At 38.7% G+C, this 27,367-nt stretch overlaps 3 protein-coding genes and 1 long non-coding RNA gene across 4 annotated transcripts; 1 reads left to right on the top strand and 3 right to left on the bottom strand.

The window, feature by feature from the left end:
• Nucleotides 1–2,136: 2,136 nt before the first annotated feature.
• On the bottom strand, nt 2,137–5,267 carry LOC117821039 (thyrotropin-releasing hormone receptor). The gene is made up of 2 exons (XM_034695036.1): nt 4,418–5,267; nt 2,137–3,024 (listed from the first exon to the last, which is right to left on the bottom strand). Exons 1-2 carry the CDS (start codon nt 5,192–5,194, stop codon nt 2,623–2,625), a joined length of 1,179 nt encoding a protein of 392 aa, XP_034550927.1. The 5' UTR covers nt 5,195–5,267; the 3' UTR covers nt 2,137–2,622.
• A 4,819-nt stretch (nt 5,268–10,086) lies between these two features.
• ocstamp (osteoclast stimulatory transmembrane protein) lies at nt 10,087–14,142 on the bottom strand. The gene is made up of 3 exons (XM_034695035.1): nt 13,919–14,142; nt 11,257–12,271; nt 10,087–11,167 (listed from the first exon to the last, which is right to left on the bottom strand). The coding sequence occupies exons 1-3, from the start codon at nt 13,954–13,956 to the stop codon at nt 10,814–10,816; spliced, it is 1,407 nt and encodes a 468-aa protein (XP_034550926.1). The 5' UTR covers nt 13,957–14,142; the 3' UTR covers nt 10,087–10,813.
• A 2,746-nt stretch (nt 14,143–16,888) lies between these two features.
• On the bottom strand, nt 16,889–26,145 carry slc13a3 (solute carrier family 13 member 3). Its single transcript, XM_034695033.1, has 12 exons — nt 25,884–26,145; nt 25,195–25,373; nt 24,234–24,303; nt 23,394–23,573; nt 23,174–23,299; nt 22,898–22,990; nt 22,694–22,798; nt 22,453–22,550; nt 21,146–21,258; nt 19,743–19,904; nt 18,205–18,342; nt 16,889–18,104 (listed from the first exon to the last, which is right to left on the bottom strand). Exons 1-12 carry the CDS (start codon nt 26,117–26,119, stop codon nt 17,922–17,924), a joined length of 1,683 nt encoding a protein of 560 aa, XP_034550924.1. The 5' UTR covers nt 26,120–26,145; the 3' UTR covers nt 16,889–17,921.
• Nucleotides 23,454–26,465, top strand: LOC117821040. The gene is made up of 4 exons (XR_004632901.1): nt 23,454–23,548; nt 24,937–24,971; nt 25,247–25,349; nt 25,875–26,465. It is a non-coding gene; the product is annotated as an uncharacterized LOC117821040 (long non-coding RNA).
• Nucleotides 26,466–27,367: the final 902 nt, after the last annotated feature.

The raw sequence follows: 27,367 nt of genomic DNA, 5'->3' as shown, positions 1-27,367 counted from the left end.
TCATTATGTTTCCTGAAATGCTGTCCTTCAGGGCCGCCGTAAAAAACAGACTGAAAAAGTAAATTGAAGCTAATTTATACAAATCACAACAAAAGAGAATAATAAGTGTGTCCTTGAAATTATCCGTCTGTTCTTCCCATTCAGGGCCTTTACTGACGCTGCATGCAAACACGTGTTTGAGCTACAGTTTCAGAGTATGTAAATAAAATATATGTAAATCTAAGCTCCATTGTACAAAGGAAATACTGGATGAATACTGTCAAGATGCATTTTAATCATGAACACAAAACCTTCATAAATACAGAGAATGCATACATAAGTTTAAGGCTATAAAAGGTTATCCTGCAGTCCACAGGAAACTACAAAGCCTGTTTACAAAATACGTTAAAAACACACGCTCATCCCCGGGCACAAACATGTACAGCGTACAGAATAGATACATTTTTTCAACAGATTGTGAAGGAGTGTGTCTTGAGATGCTGATAAGAGACATGCAGTAAGGTGGTGGATGACAGCTCTATGACAGCAATGAGACAGAGCAGACAGCAAACTTGTTGGCGACCATTAACATCACAATGTTTTTCCCATGATGCACTGGCTGTCAGAGTTGTCTCCCGCCACTATTAACAGACAACTTTTATTTTCAATTTCTGAGTTGGTCATTTTTTTCAACTGGGACTGATGAGTCTGAAACAGTCAAGGTGGATTTGGTGGGGATTTATTGTTTGTTTGTTTGTTTTTGTTCAAGTTAGAAATTAAAGGAGTAAAAGCGGGGGTAGTTTTAATGTGAAGGAAAGATTCATGGTATTAAACAAAACCTTACACTCTGTAAATAAGGTTCTGCAGAATCCCACCATTATTTTCAATTACTCTGGCTAATTAGACCTAGCTTGGTTGAAATTATAGGTGAAGCTACTCAACATATTATGTGATGACATGGTTTGCCTATGATGCAAATGGTCAAATACACCTGTGTGGATGAACCCTGGCTGTGCTGAAGTTACAAGTTATTCAGATTAAAGCTGCTGTCGGTAGTCATGATATAAACATCTGTTCTGAGAGATTTTAAATGTCAACACTACCCCTCCCATCTCTGCTGTTGTAACCCCGTCCACAAAGATCGTTATGCACTTTCTATGAGGAAGTAGTGGCTTCCCAGCCAATCAGGGCGACGTAGTGGGGCCGCCACTTGACCAATCAGGACAAAGGGTTGGGGAGTAGCTATGATTGGTCCGTGATAACGGGAAAGAGGGGAATAATAACATTGCCTGATACAAAGGCACTGGAAAACACAGAGGATTCACCATAATCTCAAATTACTACACTTACAGATGAGTACCGATTGGTATTATGACCTTTTCTCCAAACCCAGCAAAAAAGAAGTAACGTTTTTGACACCATTCCTACCAACAGTAGTTTTAAGTAGCCTTGCTGACTTTCCAAATATCAGCATGCTGGCCTACAACTGTCTTCTGCTGTGCTGTATGGAGGAGAAAAATGTGGGTGTTTCGAAGGGCCTATGACTGACAAGTGGCCATAAAAGACATGAGAGCACTTGTGGTAGGGAAGTTGTGAGCCCCAGTGTGATATTTATTAATGGACCCATAATCCTTGGCGTGCACCATGACTGACTTTGCTTGTTAGCTATCCTGCTGTATTAATAATGCTACAAAATGTTTTAATAAGAGTCCAAGGTCATGCAAGTAGCTCTGTGAGGCTTTGCTGAACATGCTAAAGTTATATTATTCAACATGTTTAGGATCTTCCTTTAGCTTCCTAACATTTGGCTTATTAGCAAGAAACACAAAGTACAGCCAGTGTTGATGGGAGTGTCAGGTGTTTGGGTCATGACAGGTCATCCTGGATAGAACATCGAAAGTTGAGCAAAATTAGAAATGTCTTCTGTGGATGATGAAACAATATATTCCCAGAATTAAATAAACATTACCTCTTGGTGGGGCTACAGGAAAAGTCAGATCACCAGGAATTCAGTAGAATTCATCATCTAAGAACCAGGAACAGTAGTCGAACACTTCCCGAGATTTCATGCAACAGTTCTTTGAGGTATTTCCTGCAGTGGACTAGTTATACATTCACACAGTGTCTAAAATCACTGCTGATGTTGTCTCACTTTTTAATAGAGTTTAATGAGATGTGTCAAAAGTATAATGTGTTTTTCAAAGGGAAGAGCTGAGCACATGAAATCACAAGTTTACTTCTTTTCAAGAGACAAATTAGACCAATATTTTGAGTAGGTCACTGTAAAGTGACAAAACACAACCCAATACAGCAGCATAACGCACACACTGAAACAATTACTCTTTACAGGGGAAGCCAAACTGCATATGATTTTCTGTGTTCATTTCTGAGGTTGCAGCACATCAAGCTCCCCGGGCTACAGCACTGGTCTTGCAATATTTGCAACACAGCTACACCACTGATACAAAAGTAACACAACTACAAAGCTACAACACAACATGTGTCACAGCATAGCACAAAAATATCTACATGTCTCAGCCTCAGGTTACACCAGTGAAAGAAGATAATATGAGAATTCTTGAGAAATAATTTATCATAAACACACAGTCTGTCCTAATGAAACCATCAAACTCATCAAAATCTTTAAGAAATGCTGTAAGTGCTTGCGTCGTCATCAGTTTCATTGAACCTCTTGGTGGTTTGGCTGCTGATGTCCTCCTGCTCTGTGACCTGATCGTTGCTCTCATGGGAAGAATCCTTCATCACGCTGTAATAAATCGGCATGTTGTACTCTGCAGCCTTCTCCTTTTTCTTTCGCCAGTTGCACTTGCAGAGCTTCTTGAAGGCGACACGAAACTTCTGAGACATGAGATTGTAAATGATGGGGTTGATGGCACTGTTGGTGTAGATGCACATGCGGCAGAAGAGCAGGAACCAGGTGTTGTGGTAAGGCGGGTCGATGAAGGAGTTGACCACCACCAGTGTTCGGTAAGGCATCCAGAGAAGGGCGAAGAGGACGACTACTACGGCTAGCATCTTTGTTATCTGTTCACAGAGAGATAGAGAAAGCAGAGCAAGGGATAATGATGCAAAAATTGAAAAAGGTATAGAATAAAAATGGATATCTGTTTACCTCAACAGACAGGCTTGCAGACATAACTCATGTTAGAGGCTGTCTCAAACAGAGAGTTGTAGCTACCACAGTGGCTATAAGAGGCCATGGCACACAATAATGCCAAATTCCAGGTTATGCTATGAAAGAATATGTTTGAATGCTAATTTGTATGACACTAGAGAGCAAAAGTAGTGATATCTTCTCTAGATTACTGCAACAAGGTTAGCCTAGGCACACCCCCATGTATACAGATGCAATAGTCCTTGTTGCAGCACTTGCTTGTTGGACTCCACATGCTGCATGTCTTCTCCACACTTCCCGTCTCTCTTCAACTGTCCCATTATTAAGGGCAGAAAATGCCCAAAAATAACTTTTTAAAAAAGGTCTTGATCAAGAAATATAGGCTGTCTCCATGTATCTGGCACCAAATTAAGTTTTAGCAGGTTCAGAAAGTTAAACATCACTGTCTTCATCCACACACTATTCCCCTACTAGTTTTACATGCCCAGAAAATCTCTACAGAAAGGCGCTCAAGAGTCATCATATCACATGCCCAAACCACCTCTGCCAGCTCTTTGAAATGCAAAGAAAGTCGACTCCAGACGTCTGTGTAATTCAATAATCAATCAAATGTAGGTATAACAGAGCACCATGTCCATAAGTTTATTCTGGGGGGCATTCTTTTAAAAAGAGAGCCAGAGAAAGAAGTCAAACAGAGCCTATACTTTCTCCCCTTATCACAGCTAACCAGAGCGTGAAGTGGGTTCTAATTTAGGGTGAACTAATCTGGATAATTCTAGTTATTTACATACATAGGCACATAAGTCTCAGATCATGGGCGTTGTAAGTGTCTGACCATCTAGTCACCTTTCCCAAGGAAGATGTTGTCCTGTAGGTCTAGATATTTTAGACAATCTTGCACTGTTTGCATGTTTACATTTGCTGACAAGCATGACACTTGGTTATACCTAGTATATAAGCACATAAGTCCAAGGCTTCTAGTACTGTTCAATTTTAAGGTATTTGGTCTTAAGCCAATTACTGGACTTGATAAGAGCACGGATAAAAATCAATCAGGTTTCTAAAGATAGGATGATTCATCCCCTGGGAAACAAACATCTGTGCAAAATTCAAGGCAAATCTACCAATGGTTTATCATATCCCGATCTCTGCCAGTGATGGAACGATTGTCCAATCAGCCATTACCAAGTTGTTTCTCATTGACAGCGAGATAAATTCACTTTAATAGATTTTTTAAAATACTTTTTCTATTCTCTGTATAATCATGTGTTAAACTTCTTTCTACTCTAGTCTTCCTAGTACCTGTTTCCTTGCTGAGACTGCGCCCCTGTTGGTCTTGTTGGTGCTGTTGGAGTGACCCTGGTGAACTGACCCTCCTCCACCTCGGTCGCTCAGATGCGAGGGGAGTGGACTCATGAACAGAATCCTGGCGATGAGTCCGTACAGCACAGTGGCCACAGTGAGCGGGATCACATAGAACAAAGTGAAATCCAGGAAATAGATCGGCATGTAGAAGCTCCTGGAGACGCGGTAGCCACAAGTCACCACCACTCCATTGGCATAGACTGTTTCATCTGTGTCCACCAAGAAGAACCACATAATGCAGTAGAGTGAGGTGAAGATCCAGACTGCCGCTATGATCCTCTTGGCTCTGGAAACAGTGCATATGAACTGCGCCTTTATGGAGTGACAGATAGCAATGTATCGCTCAATAGTGAAGGCCGTGATGGAACAGGACGACACGTTGATGCCCAGGTACTGAAGGTAAGTTATACACAAGCATCCTGTGTATCCGTATATCCAGAAAGCTACAACATCAGAGATGTTAGGCAGCCCTGCAGCCAGGAGCACGATGAGGTCTGCTACAGCCAGGCTGACGAGGTAACAGTTAGTCGGGGTCACCATGTGTTTAGTGCGCAGGACAACAAGCACCACCATGATGTTCCCTGCAATCCCAACTACACAGATGAGGAGTGTCAAAAATATTGTTATGACCTGCTCCTCAGGAGGGTTTAGAGGCATTTCTGTCAGGTTGACAACCCTGGAAACATCCTGAAAGAGAGTTGTGTTGTTCTCCATTGTGTTCAAGTTCTGGTGACGCTATTCAGTTGATCTTCAGTAGTAGAAAACAATCCTAAAGACAGAAAGAGAAGAAACCAATAGATGGGCTTGTATCAATTTTTGGTTGAGGAGGGGGTTTAATTTCATATTACATATCTACAAGGCTGGATTATTACTTTGCATTTCCTTAAGGAGTTGGTGGAGACCAAAAGTGGAGTGAAAGCAATGCTTTAAGGGGGAAAAATAGTGCCGGTATTCCTCTCATCCACTTGTTGGCCTTTGTAATGTGCGACCAGTTTCAGTAAATCATTAGTATTACGTTCCAAAATTCAAAAGTTAATTAAAGAAACCTCTCTGTGCTGTCAGGCAAACACTGATGTCTTCTTCTTACTCAGGCTTTCCTTGCTTATCCAACACTGAAAAGACTTAAGCGTGTGTATTAGTAGTAACATTACTATCTGGTGAAAACATGGAGTGCATGACGTAGTGCGCCATGGTTAATGTATGTTAGGTATTATTATGAATAGCCCAGATATATATTAATATTGAGAGGACAGGAACGAGTGCTGGCAGCAGGTGAGAAGTCTTGGTTTGGTGAAAAAATGTCAAAGGATTAAATTTAGAAATGGCGGTAGTGCTTTCCAGATTGTACCGTTCCACTTAGAGTGGTCAAAAGAAGATGAATATTTAACCAATCAAGGAGACAGAACTCCTCTCCAAGTGAAAATAAATTGTTGCTCTGTAGCTGGATGATGTTTTGAAAGGTAAACAGACATCAAATTTATACAGTTTTTTTCTGGTCTCTAACAACTACTCAAAGAGCTTTTACAATACTTGACACATTCACAATATACACGGATGGTAGAGGCTGCATTCACATTTGCTGTGTATGTCACCGAGAGTAATTTGGGCTTCAGCGTCTTGCACCAAGGTCAATTTAGCGTGTAACTGAGAGAGCTGAGAACAAGCTGCTAACACTGAACTACAGCTGCCTTCAGCCACTTTTTAGGTGTTGTCAGATTGTGAATGTTGTATTCGTAGCTTGTTTTTGCTGCCCCTAGTGACGGACAAAAAAATACCTTATTCAAAGTAAAAAAGTAATTTATTAGATATTCAGTCAGAAAGAGTTGAATTTGATATGGATAATCATTTCCCTACCGGAGGATAGTCCAGTCACTCACTGCATACAATTAAGGGGATTCTAAATAAAGGGCTAAACTTAACATTTTTTATTGGCTAAGTTATGTGACAAATTAGTTTTAAAAGCTGATAGTTGAAATATAATTTAACCACTGAAGATCCAGTCGATCCTATGTTTGTCACCTCTAACAGACATGGTCTTTTAGCTACTTGGCTATATGAGTGTCAAATTAAGTCTTTAAAATGTGACAGTCATGTGATACAGCACATTTTTATAAAACACTGTACACACTCGACTTTTTATGTCCCTGTGCTCCAGGTTTTTTAATTTTGTTCACAAGTGACGACTGAAACATACATTTGAGATGACTAAAGATAAGGGAACCCCCCCCCCCCTTCTGTAAGAATGGTTTATTATTTTTCCAAACGCAAAAAGATAAACATTAAAAAAATAAAAAAAACTCTGTTACTTCATGACTTGACTTTGGAAATAATTTTCGTTCAGCTCCTTAGCAAAGAGAAAAATACATCAGGAAAAATATCAGGATAAATTGATAAAACATTTACAGTAAGTTTATTTTAAGAATTCAAAAGTATTTAAATGTAGATAAATAAATAAATAAAAAATAATATTAAGATAGATTGAAGTCTTACCATCATTTCTAACAGCAGGGCTCACTCTGGCTTTGCGGCGGTGCTCAGGTGCAATCAACCAAGAAACACAGACGTCTGTTCAGTCCTTCTCCAGAGCTGCTTGAGCCGTCACATCTGTCTCCTCTCTCTCTTTTTTCTCCCTCCCTCTCTTCCCAGTGCACCCCTCCCTCTACTTCACATCACACACCATTATATCCACACCACCACACACTGATTTTTACAGCCACCAGCTTTAAAATCAATTCCACCTCCCCAGCCAAGCTCAGGATGTCATGTCAAACACTGCGGCCAAGACTGTGACTGTACACGCTGTAATTACTAAAAGAATAGAGGAGAAAGTAGCCTGCAATTGAACACATCACCCACTGCAGTGGATGGCCATTGAACTGAAATGGCACTAATTACAAAGCAGGCCATCTCTGCCATTACATGACATACTTTAAAGGACTCTCCATGTTGTTTAACAATGAGAAGTTGTAGTGTTTTGTTTCCTTGTTTTGCATAAATTCAGGAGTGTTTGGTTTGACCATATCCTCCAGAGGGACTAACATGAACAAGCACCGTAAGATTAAGCTTTGTATTCCTGTGAGACACAGTTGGGAAAGCTTTCATAGCTCCCGGCGCTCTGATAGCGCAGTAGATGCTGATACTGCCTCTTAGAAATATGAAGACATATTAAAATGTGTTTCTCAAAGCTTTAAAAATGGGGTCTTACAAACCACTTAGAGCTGGGAAAGCTCTTAAAACCTCTACCTGTAGAAAGCACTGTTAGTATGAATGCTAATGCATGAGAGATGCTTCCTTTATCATGAAGGAATAGTTTTTTCAGCTGCAGAGCATGCAGCCCTCAGATACCCTCTAATAAATGAAAAACTACTTCATATATAGAGAGAGACAACCCTGTACAGGTAACTGACTGGCTTAACAGCTGCATGCAAAGTAGTCCACCCTATAGATCAAGAACTATGATCAGTATGCTTGTCTTCAGCTATATGCACACACTTTCTGTCTGCAGGTGGACCACTTAGAAACACACGCCTTGCATGTAAAATGTGTTCAAAGTATAAGATATGTATTCAGAGTTTAGGTATTGATCTTAAAGTACTGAACATGCCCTGCTAAAGGAAAAGATACAGAGTAGTTCAACAAGTGTAAACACATCTTGTATCTTTCATTTATTGCAGGCTAATGCAGAATTTTCATTGTAGGCACTGCAAAATAAGTTGTTGATTCTGAGCTTGAAGGGACAAAAGAAAGAAAAAGGGGGTTGTATGATGAAAGGAGGTACATTTTTATTTTCCTTCTTACAATAATCAATTATTCGCTTCACCGCATTTCCAGGAGGAGTAAGCTCAGAGCTGCCGCACACACATGCTAAGCAACACACTGATGTGAGAATTTATAGTAACAGGAAAAAACATGAATAATTCATCATTTCTGGACCAACAACGGTGTATCATCTTTCACAGGAGGCTGAGTTTACAGACATTAATGAAGTGGACACAGAGTCAGGAGTAAAAATAGATTAAAAACAGGCATTCTATTATTATTCTGGGATCATGTCTTAAAATAGAGAACCAAAGCCTTATGGGAGTTTTTAAGCAGGAGCGTTCTGATGAAGTGTGAGAGATTCTTTCAAGTGAGTGGAAGTGATTTTTCTTTTTTTATCAGGGAGCATTGACTAAAATAATGGTTAATTATTGGATTTGGGCATTATGCAGATTCATTTCATAGTTTAAAATTATACAGCAATAAAAAGCTCAGATGATTGTACTGTTTTTTGCTGTTCAATTCCTGATGGAAAGTTGTGAATAATCCTCTTCGTCATTTCTCCAAAGCTCCATAGTGGCATCTAGTGGTTGTGAGTGGTAGAAAGAAACTGAAATAACACTTCTATTCATCAGACAAGTGAAAAAAACAAGATGACACGCATAGGACAGAAAAATATAGAGCACATGTGCTGCGTGACAATCATGTGAAAAAATACCAGCTGTCTGTCTGTGACACTGCGGATGGAAAGTGGGCTGAGGTGGTTGTGCATCTATCAAAACCACATCAGGTTTTTTTATGAGGGCTAAAGAGGATGCTGTCAAGTGGTGGCATGTTTCAGAGATAGGCGTTGGTGCTGACACTCACAAACAGGATGTTCTATTTTTCATAAATGCACAAGAAGAACACTGGACAGAAGTCAAAGACTACAGCCATGCTAACTGCAACGCTATAATGTAATCATTCTACTGCGCTAAGGTTTTTGAATGTTTGACATCCTAGTTTAGCTTATTAGCATGCTTGTACTGTACATAAATAAAGTACAATCTTAGGGGATTGTAATATGTTTTGCAAGTATTTGTTCACAGACTTAAAATTCTTGTGAGGAGTCCTGGGACAGAATGAAATAAAAACCCATGCCCTCTGGAGGAGAACACCAGCAATGAGACTGATTGCTAGTATAATATTATTATCTGCAGCAGGGACGGCATATGTAAATTAGCTTGATGCTAACTCTGGTACAATGCATCAAATGGTAACCTTTATGTTCAATACTGTAGATCAGGGGTGTCAAACTAATTTCAGTTCAGGAGCCACATACAGCACAATTTGATCTCAAGTGGGGCGGACAAATACAATCCTAACATAATAACCTATGAAGAAGGACAACTCCAAATTTTTCACTTTCTTTTTGTGCAAAAAGTACAAATAAATTCTGAAAATGTTCACATTTAATGAACTATATTTTTTACTAAAACAGCGGTTGTATTTTTCGTCATGATGAGTCTCATAGTGGGGCCAAATATTATATTCTTTAAGCACTGGAACCTGCTGCGAACACACCAAACACACAGGTTTCCCACTCACCTGCGTTGTTCAGGTGCGCTCCATCAGCACAATGATTGTATGCAACCCCCAGAGAACAAATCTGATATAGCAGATACTTTTATTTAATAATTGTAGTTAATATCTTCTCTGTACTTTTTTCATTTTGGGAAGTCAATCGCGGGCCGGATTGAAACCTCTGATGGGCCGGTTTTAGCCCGCAGGCCATATGTTTACAACACCTCTGCTGTAGATGGTCCCTTTATAGATAAATCTAATTGAATTATTGCTTTAAAAATGCAGGTAGCTATCAAAAGATCCGAGTAACAGAAGGACAAAGAAACAGTGCATACAAATCCACTACACCTGAAGCATCAAACCTGATTCACCAGATTAACCACAGAGAAGAACTGAGGTCAGTTTCCTCATATGAGACAGAAGTGGAGATGTAACTATACAAGGGTGCACATTTTAAATCTCATAACAACCCATCTTATTGTTGCGGAGACAACAATCACAACATACTCAACCTCACTAGTCAGCACCAACGCTACTAGTCAGTTAAACAATTAATTCATATTCTATATTATTGTTGGCTCGAGATGCGGGTTATATGTTGTGTTTAAGCTGTAGCACAGCCACATGCCACTGGCCGGGGCTGTAGCTTCAGTTAATCAGTCTGTGATCCCATTTGGCTGTTTTGAATACACAGTGTTCAAAAGTTGTTCTTTGAGTGTTTTCTAACCTTTAGACTACTTGGTTAGTCAGAATTAAGATTTCTGTCTAACCAACTTGAAAATAAGTTGCTTTGGAACATCCCTACCTATGTTGGCACAAGAAGAACAACTGTCAGAAGACAACCAGTGTCAGTACAATTGATCTTCTGGGGACCATGAATGTCTGTTGGGACCGTCGAGCAGCTATTGAGATATTTAAATTTGGGTCAAAGTGATGGACCGACCGACTGAGATCACTACTCTTAGAACTATGCAAAAATCAAAGGCTAGCGTAGCATTCTTCGGAGCAATTTCAACCACTGGTGACGTCAACCAAACCACCCACTTTTTGCACCTTTTTCTTCATCTTGTCAAGTATTTTCTTCTCTAAGTAAGCCACCCTCTTCTCCTCCTGTTCTCTGAAAAAGGACGCAGAGATTTTCCTGCGTAGTCGTCTGGCGTAAACCTCGAGGAACACCAGAGCGTAGCTCATCAGCCACAGACATCCCAGCAGGAGTGAGACTCCCAGGCTTGGAGCTGAAGTCGACACGTCACAGAGCGACGGCTCGGGGTTGAAGGACCACTTGTAATCCCTGTGGAAGTTTGTGAGCTCCCGTGTTATGCAGTTTGATGGAATGAGGCAAAAAGCAGGAGGGAACCACGTTACCTAGGAGAGGAATATGAAGAAGGAATTAAATGTGGGTCAAATGAAAGGACTTACTGTAGAGTGGTGAAAAAGTGAGTCAGATGTCTTACCTTGTAATCAACACTCAGTATGGCAGATGTTGGTGGAAAATCCAGTAACCATGGCAAAACCATCTGAACTATATGATACACAACATGATCCAAAGCTACTATAATGGCTATTGCAATGAAGTATAATGTTACCATAATCAGTGATATAAAACAGGAGGTGCATTCCTCACTTGTTATTTTGCAGCATGTGTGACAAGGTTTATTTTTAGCTGGCCTTTTGTTAGCAGCATGAGTCACCTTGTTCTGGAGCTCCTGAGAGATGTAGCCGTTGTCAAACTGAACCGACGTCAGATAAGACTTTAAATAGCGTGCAGATTCAAAGACGAGCAAAGCAACAAAAATGGCAGCAAGGATCCTGTTTGACAGCAGTTTGTATTCCTTGAGCAGGCTCCTAGCGTAAGAGAAGTTGACCTCTATCTGCCCAATCATCTGAGAAAACCTGCTTTTAACTTCTGACACATCAACATGAGTGAAGTGATCTAACTTCCTCAAGTTTGTGACAATGCTCAAGTCTTCCCTTCTCACTTTGATGGTTTCCTCAACAAGGTCTTGCTTTGCTTTGTTTAAAGGTTCAGATGAGTTGAGTAAAGTCTTCGTAAATCCCTCAGCAGTGCACTTCAGGATGTGTGCGACCGCTCCAACATTCACTGAGATATTAGGGACGACGTTCAAGACTAAAATCATGACAGAGGCTGAGATGAGGAGTTTTCGCCCCTCTTTGGTGCAGACAGTGGGCAGAGTCATAGTCAGCACGCAGCGCAGGGGATGACACAGGAAGGAGACCAGGAACACAGCCACACTGTAGATACAGGCGGTCGGGATGGACCCTTCATGGTTGTATTTCAGAGTGTTCGACAACCAGTGATGGAGCAGACCGCCTGTTATGATGGCGAGCGCCAAACAGAGGGACAGAAGAGCCAGGATGTCTCTGCCAGCTGGTGTAGGTACGGAGTAAACATCCCAGAGATACAGCAAGGCAGACGGAAGAGCCTGTCTGCAAGATCCTGCTCTGCTCCTGAGAAGAGAAATGACATGGAAACTTCAAATGTTTACTTAACGAGAGCTGGAGGAAATTAAAAAATCATACTTTTACGTCATGACGGTGTTGTGATGGAGTCACCAAAGCTGAAGTCTGAGTCGAGTCTGTAATTGTCAATGCTCAAGCCTGGGTCAAGTCCAAGTCACCAAAGAGGAATCCCAGTTGAGTACTAGTCGAGTACTAGTTGAGTACCCTTTGCCTGAGTCCTAGTTATTATTGTTTATTATTATAAAGCGACCTGCTGTTACAGTACAATCTATTGATTATACAATCCTCTACTGACTGTGTGGGACCATAGACTGAATATATAATGGACAGCGTCACTCCGCCTTTTCCCATTGTTCTAGAACGCAGACATCTTGTACATTTTCTGAGTCTGCACAGTAGGGAATTTGTGTGTTTTCACAGTAACAAGCTCCGCCCTACAGCGTACCGTCCTGGTCCTACGTAGTTTCTCTCTATGGCAGCTTTCAATCAAAGCAAACCCGGACGTAAAACTCGTTTTTTAACTTCTAATAACTAGCGAAAAAGAAACTTTTCAGAGAAAAGAGCCCTTGAACGAAAAACAGTCAAATAATAACTACATATCACCACAGCAAACAGATGTGAGAAACGTTCGTACGACGTGTATTTATTTTTTAAAGTTTGACCGCAGTCCAATTCAAATGAATGGGGGAGACAGAGTTTTTGACCTATACTGCAGCCAGCCACTAGGGGGAGCAGTTTCTGTGGCAGCCTCACTTTGAGCCGAGCGAGATGATGTCCATTTTATATACAGTCTGTGTGTGGGACCTTTTGGATGACACATCTTTAAATTACTTATATAAATGCATCTTAGACAGATGTCTCTTAAAGTTTGAGTTTGTCCTCGTCTTGTGGTTCTTTTACCAACATGCTGCACTTCTTTTACTCCTACTTCAGTTCAATCTTAGAATGCAAAATGCGCAATTCATGGCGCTTCTTGTCTGCTGGCTTCAGGTTTACATTGCAGAGAAAGATGGGAGACGAGCATTGATCATATTGTCTAATTCTTGTCAAGGCATCAAGATTCAACCTTAAAGCTACAGTGATGCAAACAGGAATTTAGCCTAGCTTAGCAAAAAGGCTGAAGTCAGAGGGAAAAACAGCTGACCTGACTGTCTCTAAAGTTGAAAAATACACTCATCAAAATGTGTCATTTGAGCTGATAAAAACATTGCCTTTTTAAAAGTACAATCATTTAAAAATGTAAATAAATTCTTTATAGTTTTAGGTCTTATAACATGTTTATATTTCTTCCCAGCACTTCTGTTCAGTGTCTCACACATAAAACAACATTTTTATAATGCAACATATTTATTTCCCAAGATATCAAATTATTTATATAACTCCACACCATGAACACCTCAATGTAATTATCATTTTAAACGTCTAAATTAATAATGAAGGTCACAATTAAAGTCATAATGTGAATTTAGGAGTATTTACCTGAACATGCAGTTGTCAGGGATGTAGCTATAATATATAGGAAACATGCTAAAACCTTTATTGTTAGATAGAAGGATTAATATTATACATGTGTGAGATTCTTAAGCAAGTTAAAGTCCAAATGAAAAAGAACAAGTAATAAATATCATTCCTTACCTGAGAGAGGTAAAAATATTCTCTGTGATGAACTTCATCTCTCTCTATGTCAATATGAGCTGAAGGGAAACAGAACTGGGAAGTGTTGGAGGACTGTGAGGGTTAAAACAGGAACTGCTCTGAACAGTCAGTGTCATGTTGATATTTGTGGGTTGCAAACAAGTTCCCACGAGGAAAAAGGAAACAGGACAGATTGCTCTCTGAATATGGCTCTCCATATAAACATCAAGGTTCATGACACAAAATCATATGGAGATGTGAAGCAATCGCACACACACACACACACAATGTGACATTGGTCATACAACTGCAGATTCAGAGTGACGTCATTCAGAGTCATTGGTAGATTTTCTTTAAGTCATGGGTTACTCACTTACTTACTTACTTACTTACTTACTTACTTACTTACTTACTTACTTACTTATCTTATTATTTATTACTATTTATTAGGCTTCTTGTCTATTTCTTGTTGTTTGTTGTCCACAGTGTTATCATGTTCACAACAGAAAATGATGGAGGTGACTGAGGCCCATTTTCCTCATGCTGTTAAGTTGATAGCTGAAAAAGTAAACGTTCATTCAGTTTTTGGTTGTTGTATCCCAATAAAATGTTATTTTAGATAAATGGATTTGTGATTATTTTTGCTGCCACTTGCTGTTGGTCTTAGCTGAACATGAAAAACAAATCTCAGTTGTCTTTGTTTTGAGAAACAACTGCAATTGACATATTTATTATCCGTCTTCAATCCCTGAAAAAACAAGAGTATAAATCAGCTTTGGTTGAAATCTGAGATGTTAGGCGTTGTTTGTGTTGTACACATGGTTGGGAACATCCTGTCGTGGTCTGTGGGTTTTAGTTGAGCATTTTATAATTTTGTATTTAAGCACCACAGGACCTTTTGCACCGACCCAGCTAACATTGAGTAACCACCACAGCCTTGCACAAGTTAACCATTGTTTTTAGGCCTTGTGACTTCTGAGCGTTTACTACAGCAAACAAACATTGTAAGGAATTTACAGCTGTGTGACCCCCCCCCCCCCCCCCCCCAGGCTGCGTGTGAGCCCAAAATGTGTTAAATATGTGTGTGTAATAAAAACCAATAACAGGAAATATGAAAAACACATGCAACAAGATATCAAAATACAGATTGAAAACCTTTATTTCTAACAGTTATATGAACAAAGATCACTTTGTAACAAAATGTACATATTTATAAGTGTTGATTTTAACTCTAATACAGAAAGATTCACTGTTTATTTTATATAGCTTTGGGAACTTCACATGTGCCATATAATACATACATAAGTAACATAATCTCTTTGTGATTTATCCAAAAATATTTATTTTATAATTATTATTCACAGAGTTCTCTCTCATTCTTTCCAGCAGAGGTCAGTCCAGTAGCATTAATACAATCATCACACTCTGCAGTCTGGAGTTTTAAAGATATGACATTTCCTCATATCTCTGGCTGCTGCTGTTCAAGTTTTTGTGATTAAAAGTCTCTCCAGAGAGTAAATAATGTGGCTTGTTTTTCAACTTGTCACTGAAAACGTAATCCTGGTACAAAGCAGGCCGTGAATCAGTCTGAGGTTAAATCTAAAACTTCCTATAACAGCAAACAAGATCATTGGCAAAAAGACAGTCTTTGTCTAAGTAATTATTCTGGTGTCTAATATTTGGAAATGACCAAAGAGCTTATTTTTATATTTCCCCTGACCAGCGGCATGTCAGGCTAATTCATAACTGGGTATAAAAGGACATGAGGAGGCTCATCACTCTGTGAGAGACTGCAGGGACACATGGTCCAACAATTTCAGAATAGTGTTCCTCAGCATAAGTTTTAAAGAAATGAGGGATTTCATCATCTAGGTATGTAACATAATTTAAAGATTCAGAGAATGTGGAGAAATCTCTCTACCAAATGGAAAAGGCTGAAACAGACATGACTCTGTGGTGGAAATGATGCATGGGCTCAAATAACTTCTAAAAACCATTGACCATAAACACAGCCCATCGCTGCGTCCACAAATAAAGATTAAAACTTTAAAATGCAAAGAGGAAACTATATATATATATATAAACATGACCCAGAAGCACAGGCAACTTATCTGTGCCTGAATCCATTTATACTGTGGTAAAGTGGAAAACTGTCCTGTGGTCTGACAAATCAAAATTTGACATTCTTTTTGGAAAACCTGGACCCTGTGTCCTCTGCTCCAAAGAGGAGAGGGACCACCCAGCTTGTTATCAGTGCACAGTTCAAAAGCCAGCATCCGTGTTGGTATGGGGATGCGTGAGTGCACATAGCATAGGTAACTCACACATCTGTGAAGGCACCAATAATGCTAGACAATCTATAGGTTTTAGAGCAACATATGGTGCCATCTAGCTTTCTTTTCAGGGAGGACCTTGTATATTTCAACAGGACAAAGTCATCTTAATCTCTGCACATATTACAACAGCATGGCTCTGTAGTGGAAGAGTCCAGATGCTTAACTGGCCTGCCTGCAGTCCTCACTTGTCATCCTTTGAAAACTTTTGGTGCATCATAAAACAAAAAAAGAACAAGATAGGAGACCCTGAACTGTTGAGCAGCGGAAATCCTATATCAGGCAAGAGTGGGACTAAATTTCACTCTCAAATGACCTTGGGTTTCTTGAGAGGCAGAAATAAATATCAGTTATAATTATTATTATTATTATTATTATTATTATTATTATTATTATTATTATTATTATTATTATTCAAAAATCAAGAAACTGATCTCCTTAGTTCCCAATTTTTTTTAAATGTGTTGCTTGCATCAAATTAAAAGAGAACATATTTTTCATGAAACAATCAAATTCTTCAGTTTTAACATTAGATTTTTTGCCCTCGCAATTTTTCAATCAAATATAGGCTTTAAATGATTTACAATTCATCAAATAACAAATAATATTAATAATATTTTACTCAAATTTTCTGCAAAAGTCACATTTCGAAATATGGGTAATAGAAAATGTGCAACATTGGAATGTAAAGAAAGCTACCAGCAGCCTGTTGCAAGACAATCCAACTAACTTATTAGTAACTTAACAACTTAAGTTCCACCTCTGACAAGGCAAATAGCCAATCACAGTGAAGTATTTTGGGGCAGCACTAGGAGTGGCCAATTAGATTTCACCCTTTCATATGCCGCCCCAGTGGACCTATAGGCCAGCTGAAGGGAAAGAGGAGAAGTGTTGTTTTTACAGAACATTTGGCACATATATGGATACTGGGATTGAAACAGATCCTATATTTTCCCTGAATGTGGTCTGTGGTTTGTGTATTGTTCTCAGAGGGAACTCTTTGCATAACAGTAAAATGACTGGGTTTTTTTTATATTATGTTTTAAGTTGGCTATCATGCTATCTTTTATTGTTTACTAATTATTATGAAGACGACATTATAAGAAATTGTTTATAATTCTGTCTTTCTTACCAAAATTATTAGTACAGAGCAACCAGATCTGAGGGGTGTAAGCTGTCGCTGAACTAGGTATATAAATGGTTAAGAAATTAATAACACTTAGTTTAATCACAGTGGTAAGACAAATATAAATCTCATTTAGTAACAAATATGTGTGCACTGTTCAAAATGAAACTTGACTCCTCCTTTCCTTTACATGCTCACACTTTCAAAACAAACACCCATGCTGCTTGTAACCCTAGGCGTACCACTTTTGTCCACAGGGGGAAACAAAATCAACACAACAAAACAGTTCCTCATACTTGGAGTGTCCCTAAACTAAGAGTTCACAGCATGAAATCTTGACCTTCTGAGCCTAAAAAAACTCTTGAATACAATAAGACTAAAGTTAATTTATCCAAACAGGTAACAGCTGAAGCTCCCAGATTGTTCTGATATCAACGACACAGAGTTTTTGTGTGCACCACAGACTTTTGTGTCTGCTAAACATATTATTTTTTCACAGTCTTCTGTCACTTCCTCTGTGTTCATGCTGAGGTTGGTTGTGTAATCAGTGAGTAGCATTGAATGATGGTATGGGTGGAATGTGCACATCTGTAAGAACAGCTGACTTGTTCAGAGGGCGAGCCCACTCTGGATACGTATTCAAGTCAAACATTGCGACGCCCCACGTGTTCATGGCAAGAGCGACTGAGAGAACACCCAGGATGTTCATGACAAAGCCCGTTTTTACCTGAGAAAAACAGGTGAAAAAGGTGACGAACATGTTAACAAAGGTAATAATTAAAAGCAGTGATATGTTTCAATGTCAAGTGCTCATGTGAGGGTCTTACCATGTCTGTGACCATGAGATGTCCTGATGCAAAGGCGATGGAGTTGGGAGGTGTGGACACTGGCAGCATGAAGGCATATGAACATCCCACTGTTGCAGGTATCATGAAGTACAGAGGGTTCACTAAGACGTGATTAGCCTACAAAGACAAAGTCAGGACAGCACAATGAAGTAAGCGTTATTCCAGCTTTGCATCTCTGATTTATTTAAAAGCTTTAAAAAAACACAACTCTGTGCAACAACCTGAGTACTGAAGGAAGTTTAAACTTAAGGTGGAGGACTCTGGCCAAGATTTGAACCCTGATTTCTCTTGGTTTGAGGCAGCAGTGCTAACCACCACACCAACATGCTGCTCTGCAAGACTTTCTTGTTCATGTTTATCTACTTTTCAGTATATCATAGTAATTCAGAAGCTTGTTCCATTCTGCATGGAGGGACGGAAATAATCTTTCCACATCCCATTGTAATGCCTCTGCCAGGATTTGAACCTAGAACCGTAACATGCCTCATTGCAGTGTCCACTTGTTCATGTTTTTGTATTTTCCAGCACATCATAATAGTTCAAAAGCTCGATTTGTGGTGGTAAGCCAGAACATCCAAGCTCCACATAAGAAAGCTTCTGCTGGGATTCAAACCCAGAACCTGCTCATTGCAAGGTAGCAGTGCTAACCACCAAACCAACCCACTGCTCTGCAGGCCTTGTTTGTTTACATTAATCTCCTTTCCGGTAAATTATGGGTATTTAAAAGGTTGTTCTAGTCTTTGTGGAAAGAGAGGCGGAGGAGTGTAGCTCTACACAGCACAGACTGACAACCAGGACAAATACAATTTTAAATATCACTACTAGTAACTGAAAATGTAAGACTTTTATGAAATTGAAGAGATATTTTGGTAATGGTTTAATAAGTTTCAAAAATAAGTGAGAACTAAGGGCGCTAAACCTGCTATACATTCTGTAATTGATTCTCTGAGTGGGTACTTAACAGCATCAGCACCATTTCAAAGTACAAAAGCTGAGGATAATAATTACTAACAATAGCAGTTAATGTCCAACAGGCTACAAACATAGAACATCTATTGCAAGAGTTTAACGAGCTAACTAATCCTTTGACGAACATAAAGGCTGTGGTCAGCAGCAGACTTGTAAAACATCAACAAGTCTTGTGGTGTGAATTGGACATTTTACCAACAGGAACACACAGCTTGATGGCATGATGGCTGTCTAACATGAGTCTGGTTCTGCCTGAGGTTTCTGCCTGTTAAAAGGAAGTTTTTCCTCACCACTGTAACTAGCTAAATACTGCGATGTGCAATGCTCATGATGGATTAAGGTGGGGTCAGACTGAGTCTTACCCTGTCTTGAAGTTGGGTCTCTGTTCATAATTTGACATAGTGTGGTCTAGACCTCCTATGTTTGTAAAAGCGTCTTGAGATAACGTTTGTTGTGATTTGGCGCTATACAAATAAAGATTGATTGATTGATGACAGCTAAAAGTATTTTAACCCCATATATGTCTTTGAATTGATAGCCAGTCTTACCAGTTCAGCAATGACGGGTAAAAATATTATAATAGTGGCAGTGTTGCTGGCAAACTCAGTGAAACAGGCCAGGAAAGCAGTGATCAACATCACAGCTGCAGCAGGAGGAACCTCTGCCAAAGGCTGGAGGTGGCCTCCAATCCACGAGGCAAGTCCGGACTCCTGCCAAGATCCACACGATCGGGGTTTAGGGTCAGAGATCAAATCACAACATAATAAAGCAAAGTGGAATATGGAACCAAGCAGAGTGGAGCAGAACAAAACAGCTGTAATCATGGATAAATCTACTACATGGAGGTATTACATGTCAGTAATCCCGCATTCAGGTGGAAGGAAACCAAAGCAAACAAACTAAATCTTAGTCACTGTCTTGGCTAGAGTCGTATACAGTAACAGACTTCAGCTTGTTAGTCTATAACATAAAGTCTGCTAACATGAGAAAAGCTAGGCTACTGTAGCATTATACTCTATGGACATGAGTGTTGCATTTATCATCAAACTTTTGACAAAACAGAATATCCTGCAAGTGAGGTTTAAGGCCACATCAAGAAAAAAAAAGGTACTGTGATTAAAGTTGTTAATTTATGAGAATAAAGTCATAATATTGCAAAAATAAGAGTGATTAAATGTTGTTGTGATGTGTTTCATGTGGTCGTCTAATCTTTGGACATTTGATTATTTGCTATAATTTCATAGCTTGATCAGCAATTATATCCAGATTGACATCAGGTTTTATTTTATGTTAAAACAACACATTTCATAACCCATTAGTTAACACAAGACACTTTGAGTGTTAGCTAACATAACTATCAGCTAGTTGTATCTTTGCTACTAACTTTTTAACACTGAAACAGAAACATTAGGATTCAGCTAGTGCAGACATTAGCCTGTTGTTTGTCTAGTCATTATAACACTTTGAAATAAATCTTAAAAACATGAATATTTCTTTCTTTTTTAGTAAAACAAAATACGTATAAAGTAAATGAAAAAATAAAAAACACACAAAAAACAACAACCTGATAATAGGATGTTGTTAACACATCTAGTGAGAATTTACCTTTATGAAAATATACATCCAAATATCTCAATTCTAAAATCACTTTTCTTTTTTCAGTGATATAAATCAACTGGCCCTTCTTTAAAATTACACTTTAAGGACCAGACATAGGCCAAGAAAAAGGACCAGAAGTAAAGTAAATGGACTGTCACTTTGTATGCTAATCAATCAGAAAGCGGTGCAATAAAATTATTTTAAAAGGTTTTATAATTGTTTCTGCATTTACAATCTAGATCAGAGCGATGTGACACAGCATTTGGCTTCCCAGTCTTACAGGGACTTAATAGAAACAGAAGCTGTCTGCAGGATTAGAGCTACAGTGAATGGTAAAAACCATCATGCTTACCTCACAGCCTTTAGCCATCGCGAAACCACCTCCAAGAAGCAGAATAATATTCCACGGGACAGATTCCTGAGCTTTCTTCCACGATAACAGCGGGACATAAGGAGTGTTTGAGGCTGTGGGACAACATGAAGGAAAAACACTCAATAAAAGTGTTCAATTCCAGATAATGACATTGTATGAAATTTAACATCTTTGATTTAAAGTCAATGTTTATCATGATTTATCATACTGCTGATATTTCTAGGATATGTCCTGTTTTATAAGAGCAAATGTTTTAGACAACAATATCATCAAATATCAGACACTAAACAAGTATGACATTAATGAATCTTATCAAAACTCATAAACTGGAGGCTCAAAATAAGACTTCAGTTTAAAAATGTCTTGTTTACTTTATGCACATTCATAGGATGCATTTCACAGCTCAAAAATCTTTAATGAGTTATGTGTAAAGACATTCAACAGACATATGACCATAACGAAATCAAACAAGATTATTGTCACTCTTATCAGAGCTCAGGGTGAAGCCTGAGTCAGCTTAAATTATTATATTAGCTTAAAAAATATTTTCAAAATATTCATATTATTATTCTTAAACTAATGTATATTCAGCGTTTGGGACTGTAAAGGTAAGAAATAATCCCAGATTTATTTTCTTTATGTTGATATTCTGAGACTAGACTAGTTTTGAGAGGGACAGATGAACCCCATGATTTGCTTTGTTTTTACTCCATCCAGAGATTTATTTGTCCAGCTGAACATAATATACACAATCCCTCAGACATGTGTAGTCAAACCGCACAAAACACGTGCGTTCAGTTTGTGGGCCCGCTCGCTCCAACACACACTTACAAAACAAAAACCAGCACAGTGTGACAACATAGTTCTGAGAGATTATAATAATCAGAGAAACAGAGAAACTGTGTTCAGATCCACAGACTCTCTAAGCTGCATTATTAACATTCCTCAGCTGATTTTCAGTGTGTTGCAATCGCTGCACTTGAGACACAGACTGACTTTGAATCATTAATAAATGTTTGGGGAACATTACCTGTTGACCTTTATGATGCTGCCCTGCAAGCTACAAACCAGTTCCTTTCCATTTCTATTTCTCTGTGTTAGATGATTATTTCACTTTGGCCCTTTTACTACTTTTTAAAAAAAAACAAATTAAATACCACTTATTTATTTATGTCATGACCTCAATTTTATTACAGGCCGTAAAATAAAGATCAGATAAGATAACCAAAATAAGACTTATATGTCTAGTAAATCAAACATTAACAGGAGATAAAGAATTCACTGACCTTTAGGGTCGAACCACCAGCTCAGAGAAGGTTTCTGCGAGGGGAAGAAGAACAATATAGACACAATGATAACACCGGTGACTGCATCTGAGACATACCTGCAGAACAGGAGGAAATAATTAACATACATAGATAACTGACAAACCTCTCAATATGTAAATTAATTCATCATTTTCAAACAGGAAGAGCAACAATGACAAGTGAAACAGCTGTAGTGAATCGTCTAATGTGCCTTTCTTACCCTTTTTTGAAAAACACAGACCATCCGGTGACAAATTTGGGATCTCTCGTGAACAGGAGAACAGCAAAGAGGACAAAAAAGAAAGAGATTGCTCCCTCTGCAAAACTGAAAATGAGAAACCAGAGTAAATTAAAAGTTGTGTGATATTAATGTTATCATTCACCCTGTAATGTATCAGATTTGAAGACATACACGAGTCCTCACTTTAAGGGCCCTAGTTTTCTGTAGTCTTCCACTATTAGAGCCTTCGCTCTGGCCTCTGCCTCGGCTCTTCGGTCATGTTTCTTGAAGCACAATCTGCATAAAATACAGAAACACACATTAATAGATAAACATTGATTAGACGGTGGAACAATTTACTGCATTATAACTCATGTAAATAAAACTGTTGTGTCATTTTGTTTTGCCGTGTCTTGTAGCCAGAACAAAAGGATTTCACTACACATAGTTCTTTAATGCAGATGTCTAACATCACATTACCTTGTATTCAATCCTCCATAGAGAAACGAGATCCAAATCCATCCCAAAAACAGGAAGAGACACATGAGCGGGAAAGCAAATGCAAACCAGGAGCCAAAGTTGATCAGGTCGCAGTCAGGAAAGTAGCTGAAAACCAAGAAATAGTTTTAAACTGATGGGGAACGATTCTTTTTAAGATTATATGCTAACACTGCTTCTGTACCACACAAAATTAAGACACCTTTTGAGCTGTCCAATCAGGATGAGGTTTGGTGCGGTGCCAGTCAGCGTGGCGGTGCCTCCAATACTGGCTGCATAAGGGATACAGATCAGGAATCCTTTCCACACCTTCAGCTGATACTGGGCCTCTGATTGGCTGTCTGCAGCTGTCATCTGGTCAGTCTGCTCCTTCCCGTCAGGCCTAGTTTTAATATATACTGTATTATTACCTCAAACAAATACAGTATAATTCTACAAACCCTGCCAGAGTTAGGAGAAGATTCATATCAAGATTCTTAGAAAAGCTCCAGTGAAACAGATGATTTCAGGAAAAGGCAGCTAGCCTTTCTCTGTCCAATGCTAGCTTAATCTGTGGGCCAGCAAAGCTAACAAGTCAACAAAGTAAATTTACCTATAGAGAATTTTGAAGTGTAAAAAAGTTGTCTGTAAATAATTAAGAAGCACCATAGAGAAAACTGTTAACTAAACTTAGCACAAGACTGAAAACATCATGAAACAGTTAGCCTTTCTTTATCCAAAGCTTGCTAAATCTGCTAACTAGCAAAACTATCAGTTAAATACAATACATTTAGCTTATCATCATATCCATACAAACCACAAAGTGTGAACAATTTGCAGATTTGTTGAAGGTTTTGAGCCAAATTATTTTGTGGATTTTGTTAGCTTTTTCAGTCTCCTAGTGTCAGGTTTACAGACATTATACTAGTACCAAACTTTTTTGGTTTGATATTTTAATTCAGTGTTTACCTAAAATGTCTAAGTTGATATAAAAATATAAATTTCTTTGCCATATATTATAGAATATGCAGGACTGTGTCAGATTATCTAAGTGTTTTCTTACCCGTCTATCGACAGCATTTGTTTTTCTGAGGGCACAGAGGGCAGTGAATGCAGTTTTACATTAGAGTGACCTAAAAGAAAACACAGAAAGTACTGAGTCACTTTCACAACAGTGAAAAAAAATAACTCAGTGTAGTTTTTGAACAGTTCAAAGCTAGCCAATATTCAGATTTAGAAGAATCCTCATTCATAAATCACTTACTATTTCAATATTGACTAACTTTGTATGTTAAGACAACATGTTTTGGAAAAACGGCCCAAAGTTCACGTTTTGGATCACATATTAAAAGACATTGCAGACGACTCTACAACAGCCGTGTCTGCTGACAGTGAACTGACTTCCATGAGATTTTGACAACCATCATAAATGGGCACTTGTTTGTCTTAACCTTTCATTACTCATTAGAAAAGTGTTTTAAAAAATACACTGGCCATTATAGGGAAGGCTTTTTTTAAAACACTTACACATTGGCATTGCTTTTTTAAGCTTTTAAACCATTAAAATCATTTAAGACGTCTCTGGCAACCTGATTTATAGAAGCCCAGTATTAGCCCTCTTTAACCTCTGTTTTTGGTCTCCACCTCCACCTAAAAGTACATCTCAAGCTCATTGCAGATTTTTCCCAGCAAGTCGTTATATGTTTTTTATACTCAGCAGGTATTGTACAGATTAATGTATCAGGCCTTTTTTTTCCTGGAAACAGGTGCCTGCAGTTGCTCAAAGGTCAAACAGAGAGAGGTGAGATTAAAACCTCATTCTAATGTTATGGATTAAAAGACCAAACTCTGAGCAGCTAGATGATAACATGTTGCACTATGGGAACTTCAGAGTTGTTAATAATTCTCCTCACTACACCTTCTATTGAATACTTCATTATTAAATTAAAAACACTGATTAGACCATCAAATAATTACACTGTGCAAGAGGTCACACTTAACATCAGGTGCAGCACGCAGTGTACCGTTTAATATATCTCCCTCAGAATCCTCAGTGGACTTGCACTTCTTTTTCAGGGTCTCCAGGTCTCCAAACAGACTCTCCAGGATGGCGTTGGCGATAGGGAGCATCATGGCTGTTGTGGCGGTGTTACTGAGCCACATGGACAAGAAGGCTGAGGTCAGCATCATCCCCAGTATGAGCCTGGAAAAGATGATAATTCAGTTCATTATTGTAAACAGAACCTGGGGCGACAGAAAGTTCACCACTGTTGTCCCCTGTTTTACAAAATGGCTTCATAATAATTCAAAGCTCCAGAGTATGTTTGATGCAGCAGCATGATGCTTTTAAAGATTGACTCCAAACAAACTGAAGCGCCCATGTTCAACTCAAGAAAAGGGAACATGTCGCTCAGTTAAGGTTGATTTGGTGTTTGGCTTTTTAGAAAGCAATGGAGCTAAATAAGTGTTTTTCTTTAATGGGGAAACTTTTGTTGTTGCCAATTTTGAAAATATTTGCCAAAAAAAAGCTGGAATAATTTAAAGTTAAATTAAAAATGGAAATTTAATATAAGATCAGGTATTCAAAAGATTCACTCTAGTTTTTGTAAGTAACATTTTTTGTTGCATTTTCTTCCTTTCCTGAGATTTGTTGAAAATAAGAACACATCACACGTGTTAAGATTTACAACTCTTTCCTGAAAAGTTTCCTCACCAGGCTGGTTTCACTCCAACAATAGTAAGGACCTTCAGAGCTATTCTGCGGTGAAGCCCCCACTCCTCGATGGATGAGGCCATCACCAAACCGCTGAGGAAGAGAAAGTTTGTTTCGAGGAAGTACTGAGGGCAGACTTTCTTGGATGGAAGGATTCCCAGTGTTGGGAAGAGGCAGACTGGAAGCATGGCGGTGACGGCCAGAGGGAGGGCCTCTGTGCACCAAAACATAGCCATCAGCACCACCACATAAAGACATTTTCCCTCCTAAAAGATAAGCAACATGGGGTTGTTAATCATCAGGCAATATCAAAAGAGTGAAATAAAGTGTCACAGAAATGAAACAAATACAAATTACACACATAATATGTTTTTTCTTTACAAGTAAGCAGTTATACAATTTGCTCTCAGGAACATCAGTGATGCAAGGTTAGTTTTCAAAAAATAAAATCAGTGTGTGTGAGTGGAGTGAAAAAGCAAACAGGTGCAACATGCAAAAGATATTTCCTAAAGCTAATAAAATTATAATTTATGATATCACAGTTTCCAGTCTTAAAAGCCTCCGGTTGTCAACATTTGGATGATACAAACACTGTAAATGAGAATTGGTTCTCAACTGACTTACCTGGTAAAATAAAGGTGAAATGAAAATGAAAAATGAAAATAAAAAGCTGCTGTGTGACTTTTCCCTGTGATTGAATCATGACATAATCTGACCAATAGCCAAGTACAACCACCACCAATTTAAACCTCATATAAGAGAAAGTCACACAGAAGAACGACTGTTGTGGATTTGGGTTTATGCAGCTTAAATGCAATAATGCTTCCTACTGCATATATAAGAGACATATTTGCACTGGTGGACTTATCATAGCCTAACGTGCAAGAAACCTAACACGAGGTAGTGTCCTTATTCTAAAGGTCTTATTTTAAAGTAGCATTTGTTTCTTTTAAACTAACATCTTCTGAGTCACTCTGATGGAACACTGACTAGTTATAGATAGCAACATGCCTCTTCACATCTCTTCTCGCACAATGATATTTGGGTTGAACCAAAACTGCTTTGGGCTACACGGTGGTGCAGTAGTTAGCACTGTAACCTTACAGTAAGAAGGATCCTGTGTTGAATACCTGGCTGGGGAGAAGCCTTTTGGTGTGGAGTCTGAATGTCCTCCACGTGTGTGAGTTTTCTCAAAGTACTCATTGACTATAAATTGACAGTAGGTCAGCCAGTAGTTGTTGTCTTTTTTTTTTTAATTATACAGTAACTGTTTGATTTTATAGACACAGTGACTGTGCACACTCATCCCCCACCACACCCTGCTGGTGCCTTCTTTACTTTTTGCCCCTGCTCCTCAGACAGCCTAAATCCACCACTGCTGATTGTGCATGAAATACATGAATTAAACAAAATCCATCATAAAGAATAAGTTTGGCATGAACATTTCTTCATGTTACCTAAAGCTGCTTCTAACAAGTTTTTTA

This window comes from Notolabrus celidotus, chromosome 11 (assembly GCF_009762535.1).
Source record: "Notolabrus celidotus isolate fNotCel1 chromosome 11, fNotCel1.pri, whole genome shotgun sequence".
NCBI lineage: Eukaryota > Metazoa > Chordata > Actinopteri > Labriformes > Labridae > Notolabrus > Notolabrus celidotus.
The sequence above is the reverse complement of the archived record's forward strand: the minus strand, read 5'-3'. Positions and strand labels throughout refer to the sequence as shown.

Coding starts and splice junctions, on each gene's coding strand:
- LOC117821039 (XM_034695036.1), bottom strand. CDS start 5,194: ATGGAGAACAACACAACTCTCTTTCAGGATGTTTCCAGGGTTGTCAAC. Junction 3,025..4,417: donor CAGTCTCAGCAAGGAAACAG/GTACTAGGAAGA, acceptor CTCTGTGAACAG/ATAACAAAGATGCTAGCCGT.
- ocstamp (XM_034695035.1), bottom strand. CDS start 13,956: ATGAAGTTCATCACAGAGAATATTTTTACCTCTCTCAG. Junction 12,272..13,918: donor AATATTTTTACCTCTCTCAG/GTAAGGAATGAT, acceptor TTCTCTTCTCAG/GAGCAGAGCAGGATCTTGCA. Junction 11,168..11,256: donor TACTGAGTGTTGATTACAAG/GTAAGACATCTG, acceptor TTCCTCTCCTAG/GTAACGTGGTTCCCTCCTGC.
- slc13a3 (XM_034695033.1), bottom strand. CDS start 26,119: ATGGCTATGTTTTGGTGCACAGAGGCCCTCCCTCTGGCCGTCACCGCC. Junction 25,374..25,883: donor GTTGGAGTGAAACCAGCCTG/GTGAGGAAACTT, acceptor CATCTTTTCCAG/GCTCATACTGGGGATGATGC. Junction 23,300..23,393: donor CTGATTGGACAGCTCAAAAG/GTGTCTTAATTT, acceptor CTTGGTTTTCAG/CTACTTTCCTGACTGCGACC.